Source organism: Piliocolobus tephrosceles, chromosome 1 (genome assembly GCF_002776525.5).
Source record: "Piliocolobus tephrosceles isolate RC106 chromosome 1, ASM277652v3, whole genome shotgun sequence".
NCBI classification, from domain to species: domain Eukaryota; kingdom Metazoa; phylum Chordata; class Mammalia; order Primates; family Cercopithecidae; genus Piliocolobus; species Piliocolobus tephrosceles.
This window is the reverse complement of record NC_045434.1, coordinates 3510169-3526620: the sequence shown is the minus strand read 5'-3', so window position 1 is coordinate 3526620 and position 16452 is coordinate 3510169. Positions and strand designations below refer to the sequence as shown.

At 41.6% G+C, this 16452-nt stretch overlaps 1 protein-coding gene across 1 annotated transcript in view; it reads left to right on the top strand.

Annotated features, from left to right (window-relative positions):
• The window catches only part of EFCAB2 (EF-hand calcium binding domain 2), a 134621-nt gene that overhangs the window by 102741 nt on the left and 15428 nt on the right, over positions 1-16452 (top strand). The window contains exon 4 of the mRNA XM_026455123.2: positions 1846-1918. Within this exon, the coding sequence (XP_026310908.1) occupies positions 1846-1918 (73 nt within the window). The remainder of the gene's footprint in view (positions 1-1845; positions 1919-16452) is intronic.

Here is a 16452-nt window from a genome sequence, read left to right as displayed (position 1 = left end):
CTAGCGTGGGCCTAGAATTTGTCTTTTCCCCCGTCTTGTCTCCTTCAAAAATCTTTTTTTTTTTTTTGGTAATTTAAAAAATCAAGATACCATGGTTGTACATATGTATGAGTTCCGTGTGCTATTTTGATACCTGCATACAATGTGTAATGGTCAAGTCAGGGTAATTGGGGTATCCATCACCTCAAACGTTTATCTTTGTGTTGGGAACATTATAATTCTTCTCTTCTTGCTGTTTTGGAAATAGAATAAATTATTAACTGTAATTTTCCTACTGTACTATCAAATACTAGAACTTACTTCTTCTATCTAACTATATTTTTGTTCTTATTAATCCAATTTCTCTTTGTCCTCCTTTTCCTCTTCCCTTCCCAGCCTCTGGTAAACCACCATTCTACTCTCTACCTCCCTGAGGCCAACTTAGTTAGCTCCAGTCAGTGTGAGGATGTGAGGTTTGTGCTGCCCGGCTTCGAAACTCTTGCCTGCTTTAAGTGTGAGAGTGTGCGGTTAGCCGGGCGCAGTGGCGCACATCTGTAGCCCCAGCTACTTGGGAGGCTGTGGTGGGAGGATCACCTGAGTTGTGGGAAGTCAAGGCTGCAGTGAGCCGAGATTGCATCGCTGCACTCTAGCGTGGGCAACGAAAGTGAGACCTTTTATAATAATAATAATAATAATAATAATAATAATAATAATAATAATAATTAATAATAATAATAATACCTTTGCTATATGAAAGGAAAAAAACAAGAAAACAGGGAAAACAAGGAAATATACTTGACGTGAGGATAGTATTTGTTTTGTTGGCCCTTCATTTATTAAGAAGAAAGATCAGTAAGTGAAAAGAATCCTATATTCCATAGTTACTGATTTTAGATTTTACTTTCAAGTTGATACTCATTCTGCAACCTCTTTCAGTGAAGAAATTTAAAATTCTTATTTAAAATGTTTTCTTTGTAAAATAGGGAGCAAATATAATACCGCTAAAATTATCCTGAATGGTAAAGAAATTAACTATTCTAGTTAAGTGAATATTTGTGAAATTAAATTAACTTTCAAACATTACAACTTTAATTTTAATAATTTTGAATGGAAGTATTTTGTAATCAATTACACATCCCCTGTCTTAATATTCAGAGAGTACTGAATAGCATTTATACTTTTCTTAGGTTATTTGTGGAATTGAACTACATTATGATGGGGGCAGGGAGAGGTGAATAACTAATATTTATTGAGTAGCTGCTCTGCCAGGAGATGTGCTTTGTTTTATGATAGCTCTTCTTATTTAACGCTTAGTGTGTCCCCCATCCTGGTTCTTAGTGTTTGAAGGAAGTCACTGTGTTTTACCTACCAGGGAGGCTTATGTGCACATTGATTAGGTAGGTGACCTCTGCAATCCAGTAAGTCACAGAGCTGGGATTTGAACCTTAGTGGTTTGGTGCTAGAGGCCATGCTTTGAACACTCTGATACTAATGTCAACTTCACCGCAAAACTCTGCGGTAGACATTATCATCCCCATTTTACAGGTGTGGAAACTGAGGCTCAAAAGAGTTAAGTAACACTTAAAGTCAGTTGGTACATGGCCAACGTTTCTTTTTCTTTCTAGAACTTTTTTATATTGGCTCAGGCAAGGCGTTTGCCAGTCAATGAGGCCATTTCTTTCATATTTCTTTGGTTCACTTAGCCTCCTTTTTCTTTCCCCAGAATACATCTTTTATAATCATGAGGCAATATTGGAGTGATTTGGTTTCCTACGTTACAAAATGTGCTCTGAGATAATTTGGAGAAACATAGCCTTTTCAGAGTTTATATTCTAAAACCATTGAAAACTTTTTTTTTTCCCCCAGAGAGATTGGAACAATTATCAGGTCATTAGGATGCTGCCCTACTGAAGGAGAGCTGCATGATCTGATTGCAGAGGTGAGTAGGGTGAAAAAGTTTCATTCAACCGGCTCTCTGTGTGACAGCTACTCCTTGTCATTAAAAACAATCCTTTACCTGAAACTAAAAAAAAATGCCCTGAACTACTGAATGTGCTCAATGGAAATGCTAGGATAACTATTCATGTTAGCCAACCAACAAAATCTGAAAGAGTTAAGAGCAGATCTTGAAGAAATGACTATGAACAAGTAACACAACTGATCAAATAAAGAACCCACTGTGGAAATGATCCTCCCTGTAAAATCAGTTGAAGACAGGCCAGTAGATGCAAGGGGCTGACCGTATGCAGAAAGGCTATTGACAGAGGCAGTAAGGAATTTTTATTTATTTGGGGAAATAACACTAACGTTTAGAACAGATGGTAAACAGAATGAAATATTAAGAATGAACTTTACGTTGACCAGAGAGTCTAAGAATTTTAAAAACGAGTCATGTGTAATAGTGGAGAGGAGTCCGTGAAGAGAAGGATCCCATAAGGCAGTGGATGAGCAGCCCGAGATGAGAGCGCTTCAGGCTCCGTTTGACTTCCCAGAAAGATCTCTGATCTTGTTTCAAATGCAGCATTTGGTTCAACAACAGAGACTTTAACGGGGAAAAAGCTACCTGGCCAGGAGGAGAATCTTTTCAGAATTGCTTATCTAGGCACAAAGATTTTGGCGAACTCTGGGGATGGCAAAGGGGATAAGAGAGACAGGGAAGGAAGTGGAATTTTATCTGTTTATTTTGCACCTAGCACGGTACCTGCTTGTTCAATATTAAGTTGGAGAGAAGGAATTATGACCGTGGTGAGTCAACCCCTGTTGAGTATCAGTTTCTCCATAATAATAACTAGTTCAAAGTTTGCTTCAAAGATAAATGAAAGAAGGTACAAGAATACATGTTTTGAATCCTAAAGCATCATGTAAAGTTAAGGAATGGAAGATTAGAAAGGTGATCCTGCTGCACAGATATTAGCACCTTGGTGACCAAAAAGCAGTAGCAATGTTTTTAAGCATTTGGAAGTGTTCGGTAAGGAATCTAAGTTGTAAGAACACATTGTTTTTACCTTTTGGGGTTCAATAAAGCTGTTTTTACCAAGAAAAAGAGAAAAAGCTTGTTTTTCCTGACTTGATGCTCACATTAAAAAAAGATACTGATTACTGCCTTAAAGTGTATCTGCACAAAGCTGGAACTAGTGTTAGGGAGAAGCGAGCTGGCACTGTGGAAGAGGTAAGAACTAGAGGATGAATTTACAGTGAAATCATCATCATCACATGCTCAGGATAGTAAGTGGAGCAATAATGAAAAATACCTCCAAAGGTCAGAAAAGGATGATCTCTAGAGTCTAGTCCCTTTATGGTTTGTTTGTACGTTTTAATCTCTACCAGGAGTTAGCAAATCATGGCCCCTGGCCAAATCCTGCCCACCACATGTGCATGTAAATAAAGTTTCACTGAAACACAGCTAAACTCATTTATTTGTATGTTATCTATGGTTGATATAGAACTACTGACTACACGGGCAGAGTTCAGTAGTTGCAACAAAGAACCTATAGCTTGGAAAGCTCAAGATATTTACCATCTGGCATTTGCAGAAAAAGTTTGCCAACTCCTGATCTATGGGCTTCTGTGCCAAAGTAGACCAAATACCACATCTTATACTAGAAGATCTGAGTTCAAACTCCACAGTTACAACTTAGAGCCATGTGGCCTTCCATGAGCCACTTAATCCTTCAAAGCTTGGTTTCACATCTGCAAAAGGAGTATAATAATATGAAAGTGATTTTATGAGGATTAAATTTAATAACCGAGGAATCAACTGTTACTTGGTGGGCATGTAGTACATTCTTGAGTTTGCTTGCACTGCAGGTGGCTCTCTAGGATAATATCTCCACTGGTTTGGGCAATTAGCCACAGTGGGTGCTTAGGTCCTAAAGTTTTATTTTATTTTTACCCTTTTTTAGGGACATGACACAACCTTTGAGAATTACAGATATTTAGAATTCTTATTTACCAATAGTGGCCACTGAGCTATTAAGCTCTGTAAATATTTTTCTGTATTTGTATACCAACACAATTTACTCTAATTAAATTATACTGATAAACAGCTTTGGGTATAACTACCTTTTAAAGAACTTTTCTAAATAAATGAGTGGGAAAAAAACATATAAAAAAAGCACAAATTTGATGAATACAACTATGTATTTGTACATATTTAAATACATTTAATAGTGAATACATACAAACACATTTAGAAAATCAAAGCTCCATAAAAGTCAACATCTAGGGGTAAATGTCATATTGCTAAATGTTCTGTAATAGTTTCAGAAATCAAACTATTTAAATGTATGTGTGTATATGCTTTAAAATTGTTCTATAAGGCTGGGTGCAATGGCTCACGCCTGTAATCCCAGCACTTTGGGAGGCTGAAGCAGGTGGATTACTTGAGGTCAGGAGTTTGAGACCAGCCTGGCCAACATGGTGAAATCCTATCTCTACTAAAAATAGAAAAATTAGCTAGGTGTGGTGGTGCACACTTGTAATCCCAGCTACTTGGGAGGCTGAGGGAAGAGGATCACTTGAACTCGGGAGGCAGAGGTTGCAATGAGCCGAGATCGCACCACTACATTCCAGCCTGGGTGACAGAGCAAGACTCTGTCTCAAACAAACAAACAAACAAAAAAATTGTTCTATAAAAAGTTGAAACTTGTGTAAAATTCTCTGGTTGTCATGTACGTGAACTTTAGTGTAGACACATTCTTTTCTCTTCAATTTCTTTAACTTTCAGCCCTTTGCTTCCTGAAGATCAATTTCAAATCTGATGTTTCTCTTGAAATAGATCATTTAAAAAATCATTTAACTTTGATCCATACAGTTCGTATTCTATAAATAGCAACTTCCTGCAAATACTTTCTGCCTTTTGGAATATCACAAAAATGGACAACTGTGAGAAGGATTAGTGAAAAATCTTACATATAGGCTACCAAATAATCCTTCTTTTAATATTAAGTTAGAGCCTTCTAGGGTCTTCAGGGTATGGGAGCTGGAAGGAGATAATGGCATTTTTTTTTTTTTTTAAGTTCTTTTTTTTTTTTTTTTTGTTGTTGTTTGAGACGGAGTCTCGCTGTGTCGCCCGGGCTGGAGTGCAGTGGCTGGATCTCAGCTCACTGCAAGCTCCGCCTCCTGGGTTCACGCCATTCTCCTGCCTCAGCCTCCTGAGTAGCTGGGACTACAGGCGCCCGCCACCTCGCCCGGCTAGTTTTTTGTATTTTTTTTTTAGTAGAGACGGGGTTTCACCGTGTTAGCCAGGATGGTCTTGATCTCCTGACCTTGTGATCCGCCCATCTCGGCCTCCCAAAGTGCTGGGATGACAGGCTCGAGCCACCGCGCCCGGCCAGATAATGGCATTTTCATACAAATGGAAAGGTTATTTAGAGGTCTATGTCTTTTGAAGTTCCAACCTAAGTGGAATTATGGAGAACTTAAACTAATTACAAAGAAGAACTAAAAGATGATTTAAAAGTAAGACCTATGTTGGTCAGATTATTGACTCAGGCTTAGAAACTAAGCCTAGATTATGACTTTTTATTGGGGTGACCATCTGCAGCCTCCACTTCCCCATCCTTGCCCTTTTTTGGTTGTAGATGTTAGGCAGCACCTCTGTTGGCTGCCGGTCTGCTTTGCTCCTAAGCATGCCATGTTCTATTAACCATCTCCACCGTTCCCCTCTTCAATCTATCTGCTCTTTACATGAGGCCTCTTAACTTCTGTGCTCAAACAACTCTGCTTGGCCTCTGTTACCTGGGTATGGGAGAGCTGGCTAGCAAATCATTCCATGGATTTAACAAACCCAGGTCTACCATGACCTCGTCTAGTCAACCCTGGCCTGCAGAGGACACCATCACAGACTTAGTGACAACCAATGCCTTTCTCACCAGCCTGATGCCCTTGGTGAGCAGTGCGTCTGCGCCTCCCGTGGAACAGAATCCTCCGCTGAGTCTTCTGGCTCATTGTGTACCCATTCTGCCCTCCCACTTCTGTCAGCGCGGTTTGCCACTTCACTCAGGGTTTGGTGTCACCTGTTCCAGGTCTCACCATAGCAGCAAGTTAGCCCCATCTCCTAGGGTCCTTGCCAGAGTGTTAAGTCTGTGTCCTGAGAAAGTGCCTGAAGTTGGTGAATTCTTGCTTATCCAGTTTTATGTTCCAGGCCTCTTGGTCCAGCACTCTCATCCAATCCCAGGGGTACTCCCCTAGCTCCTAGTTCAGGGGCCACTTCCTACCTAATTCCTTTGGCTATTTTAGTGTATGGTCTTTTTCTTTCCTTATTAGGCCCACCTCTCCCTCAGCCAGATTATGCTGGGATGTAACACTTCATTATTGCCTGGAGCAGCCCATCGGAAGGATGGCCTTGGCTCAGATGTGATGGCTAGGATCATCATTCAACTACATTTCCTGCAACTGTAGATTTAAGAGGTGCATTTCATTGGGAGGCTGAGGCGAGAGGATTGCTTGAGTGCAGGAATGAGGCACAATCGTGGCTCACTGCTCTCCAGCCTGTGTGACAAAGCCAGATCTCAACTCTCTTTTTTTTGAGATGGAGTCTTGCTCTGTTGCTAGGCTGGAGTTGAGTGGCACGATCTCGGCTCACTGCAACCTCCACCTCCTGGCTTCAAGTGATTCTCCTGCCTCAGCCTCCCGAGTAGCTGGGGTTATAGGCACCCGCCACCACCACGCCCGGCTAATTTTTGTATTTTTAGTAGAGGTGGGATTTCACCATGTTGGCCAGGCTGGTCTCGAATTCCTGACCTCAAGTGATCCACCCGCCTTGGCCTCCCAAAGTGCTGGGATTATAGACGTGAGCCACTGCGCCTGGCCCATATCTCAACTTTTTTTTTTTTTTAAAAAGGAAGAAAATGGAATTTTCTTTTTTTCTTTTTCTTTTTTTTTTTTTTTTTGAGACGGAGTCTCGCTCTGTCACCCGGGGTTGGAGTGCAGTGGCCGGATCTCAGCTCACTGCAAGCTCCGCCTCCCGGGTTCCCGCCATTCTCCTGCCTCAGCCTCCCGAGTAGCTGGGACTACAGGTGCCCGCCACCTCGCCCGGCTAGTTTTTTGTATTTTCTAGTAGAGACGGGGTTTCACCGTGTTAGCCAGAATGGTCTCGATCTCCTGACCTCGTGATCCGCCCATCTCGGACTCCCAAAGTGCTGGGATTACAAGCTTGAGCCACCGCGCCCGGCCGAAAATGGAATTTTCATGGCTGCCATAGTTGTCATCTGGAAGAGCTGTAATGCGAACCAGGTGTTCAGTGTCCAGTAGAATATGGCCGAAAGGAGTTGGCTGCTCTGTATATTTTATTTCTAAACTCACTAGTGCCTACCCCTGGCTTTCAGGATTCGATCAAAGCATAAAACTACTTAGGAATGAAATGAAGGTCCTCATCAGATCCAGGGAGTGGGGGAAGAGTGAGCAGAAACTTGACCAGCAAAGATAGGTCAGTGATAGAGAAGAACTGGGCCAGGCTTATCCTGGAATTCTGTTCTTGGATAAAAAGAGGATACCATGGCAGGGAGACGGTGGTAATGATAGTCCTTAACAAAACTGGCCCTTTACATGTGATGGTTGACCTCGACATCTGTGCCCAGCCATCATTCTGGGATCTTTGTGATAATCCTGGGAGTCACTGTTTTCCTTCTGGATTGGATTTCTTTCTATCCCAAGTTCTCCTCTTTCTAGTTCCTCTAGGATTTTAACACATTCTTTGATAGCTTCTTGGAAAAGAGTGCCTTGAAGGTAAAATGTTTGAGATTTGTATGTTTGAAATGGATTATGCTAATCTTTGGCTGGATCTAGAATTCTACATTCAGTGGATTTTTCTTCATTAAATGGATTTGGATTTTTCGGGTCTTCAGTAAGAGTTCTGAAGGCACTCCTCATCTTCACGTTCCTGGTAATGCTACTGAGATCGTGCAAATCCATTCCGGTTCCCAATCCTTTGTATCTAACCATTAAATTTTGTTTTCCTGAAACCCTGGACAGTTTTTTCCCCCAGAGTTTGAAATTTCACAATGATTTACCTTGGTGTGAGCACATATCTAATGTGTTAGGTACCTGGTGGGCCTTTTCAAAATAGTGATTTGTATCTTTTGGTTTCAGGAAAATTTCTTGCAATTATTTTGTTTTCTTTTTTTCTCTCTTTTGGAACTCCTTTTATTCATTTTTGTGTTTCTGGACTTGTCTTTAATATTCTTTTTTTTTTTTTTTCTGTATTTTTAGTAGAGACAGGGTTTTTACCATGTTGGCCAGGCTGGTCTTGAACACCTGACCTCAAGTGATCTGCCTGCCTTGGCCTCCCAAATGCTGGGATTACAGGTGCACGCCACCATGCCTGGCTAATTTTTGTATTTTCAGTAGAGATGGTGTTTCACCATGTTGTCCAGGCTGGTCTTGAATGCCTGACCTCAAGTGATCCGCCTGCCTTGGCCTCCCAAAGTGCTGGGATTACAAGTGTGAGCCACCGCACCCAGCCTAATATTCTTATTTTTCACTTACTTTCCATTTCTGTCTCTTTGTTCTCTCTGGTAGATTTCTTGAACTTTCTCTTCCAATATTGTTATTGAGTCTCTTATTTCTGTTGTGTTTTAAATTTCCAATAGCTTGTTTTTGTTCTTTGAATATTCTTTTCTAAATAGCGTCCTGTTCTTGTTTCAGATCTCTGAAGATAATAGTGGTAGTTTATTTGAAGTTTTCTTCTCTTTGCGTAATCTGTTTTCTCCAAGTTGATATCTGTGTCTGTTCTGGTCTTTGTTTTTGTTAGTAGCTTTTCTCCGTGTCTGATAAACCTTGGCTGTCAGTTCATAACAAACGTATGCATGGAACTTGTCAGCTTTAAACTTGATCACTGGGTAATCCGGGAATCGCCAGCATCAGAGTTTTGGGGATTTTTCTCTCGCACAGGCTTGATTCTTAGGAATAGAGTCTTCAATCTTCTACTTGGGAGGCAAAAGCATCTAGCTGCCCGTTCAGACACCTTCTGTTTACACTCTTTAGAAGGTAAGTCTCTAAACTCCTGCGGGGACGGACGGAGGGAGGCAGACACTCAATGGGGAACACTGAGAGATTTATAGCTTTTCAAACGTATTTTACCCCAGTTCCCCTAATTTTAGTTCCTGCTCCCTCACCCTCATTTCCAGAAGTAACCAGTTATTTTTGAGGATTCTTGACTCACTACTGTCTTGGGTTCAGTTTTCTAGATCTGCTAGATTCTTGCCACTCATCCATCTGCTTTGCAGCTTGCAAAATTTTATTTCCACTATATCTTTTCCTATTCTTCCTAAGTAGGTGTATGATTGTTTTAACAAGTATTTCTTTACTGCGATTTTAATAAGGTTTGAGAGAGAGTAAAGTTAGATGCAGATACACAGTTTGCCTCCTTAACCCAGAAATTTCATTGACATTGAATTAATCAGAAAATAGCAACAGTACTCCCGAGAAAAGCATTAATAATAGAAATCTCAATGAAATATTGTAATAATCTTTAGAAAGAGAGCGCTACTAAATGTTGAACTAAAACACTGAAAATTATAGCATATAAGATGTAATACAAACATTGGAGAGAATTAAGTATGCGTGTTTAAATATTAAGGGTGACTTCAAAAGAGTAGAAATTGAATGCATAACTTCCAAACTGACATAGAGGATCAAAGAATTAAGGCCGGGCGCGGTGGCTCAAGCCTGTAATCCCAGCACTTTGGGAGGCCGAGACGGGCAGATCACGAGGTCAGGAGATCAAGACCATCCTGGCTAACACGGTGAAACCCTGTCTCTACTAAAAAATACAAAAATCTAGCCGGGCGAGGTGGTGGACGCCTGTAGTCCCAGCTACTCGGGAGGCTGAGGCAGGAGAATGGCATAAACCCAGGAGGCGGAGCTTGCAGTGAGGTGAGATCCGGCCACTGCACTCCAGCCTGGGCGACAGAGCGAGACTCCGTCTCAAAAAAAAAAAAAAAAAAAAAAAAGAATTAGAGGGCATTCAGTCAGTCCAAAAGACAGAAAAGAAGCATAGAATAATCAGGGTATCTAGAAAACACAAGATAATGGTACTTATAATAGGCCAGGCATGGTGGCTCACACCTGTAATCCCAGCACTCTGGGAGGCCAAGGCGGGAGGATCACGAGGTCAGGAGATCGAGACCATCCTGGCTAACACGGTGAAACCCTATCTCTACTAAAAATACAAAAAATTAGCTGGGCGCAGTGGCGGGTGCCTGTAGTCCCAGCTACTCAGGAGGCTGAGGCAGGAGAATGGTGTGAACTCGGGAGGTGGATCTTGCGGTGAGCTGAGATTGCGCCACCACACTCCAGCCTGGATGACAGAGCGAGACTGTCTCAAAAAAAAAAAAAAAATTCATGATAAATGCAACTGGATTAAGCTCACAGTGAAAAGAAATTGAAATTGGACTTCTGAAAAAATCCGCTATTATAGTACATCAACACATTTCTGCCATCTATACCTTCACATTATAAATCTAACTCTTTCTCATCATTTTCACATCCATTACCTTAGTCCAAGCCTTGTCATTTCTCCACGAATGACTGCAGTGGCATTTATTTACTTACTTTTCAAACAGAATCTCACTCTGTCGCCCAGGTTGGAGTGCAGTGGCATGATCTCCGCTCACTGCAACCTTCACCTCCCGGATTCAAGTGATTCTCTTGCCTCAGCCACCCGAGTAGCGGGGATTACAGGCGCCCGCCAACATGACCACGCCTGACCCAATACATGCATTTTTAAATATTTGAGATGGTATTCAGTCCCTACTCATTTCGCTCAGTGAGGAAACCCATGAACAAATGTTAGAGTTTTTTTTTATGTCTGTGATCAGTGGTTTAATGTTACATTTATACTGTTGAGACGACTGTGATGTCAAAGTGTGGCAGCTACTCCCTAGTAACCGTTAAAATAATGTAATGACACTGCTGAGTCATTTCCTACACTTTGCATCTTGGATGGAAGGTGTCCTACTACCCCAGGCACACCACAAGCCCCAGATGTCCCAAATCTCCATCTGTCATTATTCTTAATTGGTTAAGTATCCTTGGACTTTTTTTTCTTTGAAACTTCAGAATTGGCTTTTGAGTTAGTAGAACAAGATCCACAGAATCTACACCCTGGTGAAGTGGGAATTTCTGTCAGCCTGTACCTGGACTCTCTCACTGACGTTCTGGGAGAGCTCTGGGACTTTACATCGTTTGGAATTTGACTGTATCAGGTTTCTCAGAGAATGAGACAGGGTGGGAGTAATTATGTTCTTATTTTGACGTAGTTGGTGATATGAAATGTTTTGTCTGTTATTTTTCCTACACATCCTGCCTTTGGGAGATGTGGGAGAGTGGAATCAATCTGCTCTAATTTTTGTTTATGTTAGGGGCTGGAATTTAATTATAGAGCTGATGGTACTTTGCACATTAGTTAGTAATGGCTACCATCTAGCCATTACTTCTGAGTAGAATTAGGTAAATTTGGGGGAGTGAGGAGACTATTTTGTAAAAAGTGTATACTGAGAGTATTGCTTATCTGTAATTGGTAGAAAGACATTAAACGATGCTAAAACCATGATCAGTAGCAGGAAAACAGGACTCAGGGAAATCTGCAAAAGTGGTTTTTTCTTTTTTTTTTTTTTCTTTTTCTTTTTTTTTTTTTTTTTGAGACGGAGTCTCGCTCTGTCGCCCAGGCTGGAGTGCAGTGGCCGGATCTCGGCTCACTGCAAGCTCCACCTCCCAGGTTTACGCTATTTTCCTGCCTCAGCCTCCCAAGTAGCTGGGACTACAGGCGCCCGCCACCACACCCAGCTAATTTTTTGTATTTTTTAATAGAGACGGGGTTTCACTGTGTTAGCCAGGATGGTCTCGATCTCCTGACCTCGTGATCCGCCTGCCTCGGCCTCCCAAAGTGCTGGGATTACAGGCTTGAGCCACCGCGCCCGGCCGGTTTTTTCTTTATTAGAGAAATAAAATGTGTTTTTATATAGAACAGAAACAATCACGGCAATAGACTAATAAATACGGTTTTATTCAAGATTTCTTACTGTATAGGTAATATCCAGATTACAAAAAAATTTAAATAAATAGGAATTTCCTTTCCAACAATGCCATCACCTTAATATAATCATTGTTAATATTTTGGTATACTTCCTTACATATTATTTTTCTGTGTAGGTTTTTAACTGGACTGTAATTTTTTGTTGCTATTGTATTCTTTTTTTTTTTTTTTTGGAGACGGAGTCTCGCTCTGTCACCCAGGCTAGAGTGCAGTGGCCGGATCTCAGCTCACTGCAAGCTCCGCCTCCCGGGTTTATGCCATTCTCCTGCCTCAGCCTCCCGAGTAGCTGGGACTACAGGCGCCTGCCACCTCGCCTGGCTAGTTTTTTTTTTTTTTTTTTTGTATTCTTTTAGTAGAGACGGGGTTTCACCGTGTTAGCCAGGATGGTCTTGATCTCCTGACCTCATGATCCGCCCATCTCGGCCTCCCAAAGTGCTGGGATTACAGGCTTGAGCCACCGCGCCCGGCCTGTATTCTTTTTTTTTTAGAGACTGGGTCTCACTCTGTTACCCAGACTGGAGTAGTTTGGCACGATCATAGCTCCCTGCAGTCTTGAACTCCTGGACTCAAGTGATCCTCCCATCTCAGCCTCCCAAATAGCTGGGACTACAGGTATATGCCACTACTCCCAGCTAGTTTTTTTTTTTCGTAGAGACAGGGCCTTGAAGTGTTGCCCAGGCTGGTCTTGAACTCCTGGCCTCAAGTGATCCTCCCACCTCAGCCTCCCAAAGTGCAGGAATTACCAGGTATGAGCATGTGAGCCACCATGCCTGGCAGAACTATAATCCTTTTTTTTTTTTTTTTTTTTTTTTGAGACGGAGTCTCGCTGTGTCGCCCGGGCTGGAGTGCAGTGGCCGGATCTCAGTTCACTGCAAGCTCTGCCTCCCGGGTTTACGCCATTCTCCTGCCTCAGCCTCCCAAGTAGCTGGGACTACAGGCGCCCGCCACCATGCCCAGCTAATTTTTTGTATTTTTAGTAGAGACGGGGTTTCACCGTGTTAGCCAGGATGGTCTCGATCTCCTGACCCCGTGATCCACCTGCCTCGGCCTCCCAAAGTGCTGGGATTACAGCTGTGAGCCACCGCGCCCAGCCACTATAATCTTATAGTACAATTCAGTAGGTAAAATTCTGAATCTTGCTTTTTTCCACCTAATTATATCACAAATTATATCTCCATGTTATTACAAAGTTTTCATTATAAAAATGCATGCTGATTAAATTGCTCAAGAAAAAAAAGGAAGGAAATGATCTCTCTTCTGTACGTCACTCAGACACAACCAGAATATTTTACCTTTTTCACTTAATATTAAATCAAAATGATTTTTCCCTTCTGTTATCTAGTTTTTAGAAACCAACATTTTAAGAGAGAAATCCTATTACAGTATAACATGGATGAAACCTAAGGTATTATGCTAAGCAAAGCAAGCTATAGTTGACCCTTAAAACAACATGGGGGTTCAAGGCACTGACCCCCCTGCAGTTGAAGATCCAAGCATAATTTTGCCTCTCCCGAAACTTAAACCAATAGACTACGATTGACTGGAAGCTGTATCAATAACATACACGATCAGTTAACAAAGATTTTGTATGTTATATGTGTTATTTACTGAATTCTTACAACAAAGTAAGCCAGAGTAAAGAAAATACTGTTAAGAAAATCATAAGGAAGAGAAAATGTATTTACTACCCAACAAGTGGAAGTGGATCTTCATAAAGGTCTCGTCCTCATTGTCTTCACACTGAGTAGGCTGAGGAGGATGAGGAGATGCGGGGTTTGGTCTTGCTGTCCCAGGGTAGCAGAGACAGAAGAAAATCCGTGGAGAAGTGGACCCATGGATTTCAAACCCATGTTTGAGGGTCACCTGTAGTTATAAATATTAATGCACAAATACTGCATGATTCCACTTGGGAGGTATCCAAAATAACCCAACTCCTAGAAACAGAAAATAGAGCGGTAGTGGCCAGGGAATGGCGGAGGGGGAAAAGTGGAGCTGCTGTTCAGTGAGTACAGAGTTTCAGTTTTGTAAGATGAAAACGTTCTAGAGATCTGTTACACAACAATGTATATGTAGTTATCACTGCTGTACTGTACGCTTAAAAATGGTTAAGGTGGGCTGGGCATGGTGGTGCACCCCAATAATTTCAGCTACTTGGGAGGCTGAGGCTGGAGGATTGCTTGAGGCCAGGAGTTCGGGACCAGCCTGGGAAACATTGTGAGACCCTGTCTCTACAAAAAAATTTAAAAAAATTAGCTGAGCTTGGTGCCTATAGTCCCAGCTACTTGGGAAGCTGAGACCGGAGGATCACTTTTGCACAAGAGTGTAAGGCTGTAGTGAGCTATCATAGCACCACTGCACTCCAGCCTAGGCAAAAAAATAAAAAATAAACCAATAAAGTATACAGAAGGATGTGCATAGGTTATATGCAAATAGTGTGCCATTTTATATAAGGAAGGTAAGCATTTGCAGATTTTGGTATCCATGAGAAGTCTGGGAACCAGTCCACCATGGATACAGAGGGACACCCATAGTAATATCATGAATATTTTCCATGCCAATATTCTGCTCTAATAGGAGTGTAATTGCTTCCTAATATTTAATTATATGGCAATAACCATATTAATAAATAGAAACAATATTCCATTAAATGAATATTCCATATTACATATCCATTCATCTATTGGTAAAGGTTGCTAATGATTTTTAATATCATGGATACCACATGATAAACATCATTTGGATAAAGTATAGGCCTTTTCAGATGTCAGAGGGCCTTGTGAAGCAAGCCATGGCAGTGATGGGTTACTGAAGGGTTTTAAATGAGAATAACATGACGAGATTTGCATTTTATTTTATTTTAATTCATACTTGTTTTTATTGAATGAGATTGTACTTTAGACAAACCAGTCTGATGGTAATAAGAAGTTAGATTGGAGTACTTTATAGTCATCCTTCCCCTGGGTCATATCTGACAGCTTGGAGCCCTTTGTACATTTGGGTAATTTTTTCCTAAATGCTTTTATTTATCTCTTTTATTCAGTAAAACTTAATTGCCATGTTTCTATTATGCTGTGGTCAGAATGTATGAGCCCCTCCAAAATTCATATGTTGGAGCTTAACCCCCAATGAGATAGTATTAAGAGGTGGAGCCTTCAGGGGGCAGTTAAGTCAAGAGGGTAGATCTGCCATGAACAGGATGAGCAATGCTATAAAAGGGCTGGAGAGAATGAGCTAGGCCCGTTTTTGCCCTTGCGTCCCTTCCACCATGTTAGGACACAGTGCTCATGCCCTCTGGAGGCCACAGCATTCAAGGCCCCATCTTGGAAGCAGAGACCAGGCCTTCACCAGACACCAAGCCTGCTGGTACCCTGATCTGGGACTTCCCAGCCTCCATAACTGCAATACATGTATGCTGTTTATACATTATCCAGTCTAAGGTACTTCGTCATAGCAGCACAACTGGACTAAGACTGAAATTGATCTTTGTGGGATTGTTGCTGTAACAAATACCTGAAAATGTGCAAGTGGCTTTGGAACTGGATAATGGGTAGAGGCTGGAAGACTGAGGTGTGTGCTAGAAAAGCCTGGATTGCTGTGAACAGAGCACTCATGGTGATTCTGGTGAGGGCTTAGAGAAGAGATCTGTAGAGATTATCTAAGCAGACAAGAACAGAATGTTGGTAGAAATATGGATGGTAAAGACAATTGTGTTGAGGTCACAGACGTAGATGAGGGATGAGGTGTTGGAATCTGGAGGAAAGGACATCGTTGCTATAACATGGCAAGGAACTTGTCTGAATTGTGTCTGCGCCTGTGCTTTGTGGAAGGCAGAACTTAGAAATAATGAACCTTGGATATTGAAATTGTCAAAGAGTTTCTAAAAGTGGTAAGTTCCTGGCATTGACACTTTTACACATTGCTAATAGCAGTAAAAAATGGTGGTATTCATACTCCCTTCCTGGAGGGCATTTTAGCAGTACTTATCAACAGGCTAAAAAAAAAATGTATAAGCTCTTTGATCAGTTTCTGGAGGAGATACTGTTATTGGGAACAAACACAAAGATTTTACTTCAAAGGTGTTAGTCACACTGTTGTTTGTAACAACAACTGGAAACAACTGGAGTGTCCGTTAACACAAAAATGGTTCAACAAACCTTGGTCTGTCTGTGGACTGGAATGCTGTGCCATCATTATAAGTATGTTGTAAAAGACTGATGCCACCACACACCTTTGAGAGTGGATAAAATCCAAAGCACTGACAACAACAAATGCTGACAAGAAAGTGGAGCAGCAGGAACTCTCCTTCCCCGCTGGTGAGGACGGTGTGGCACTCTCTTACCACGTGACCCAGCAGTCACTCTCCTTTCACTTATCTGAAGGAATTGAAAGTTACGGCCACACGAACACCTGCACACGGATGCTCACAGCAGCTTCAT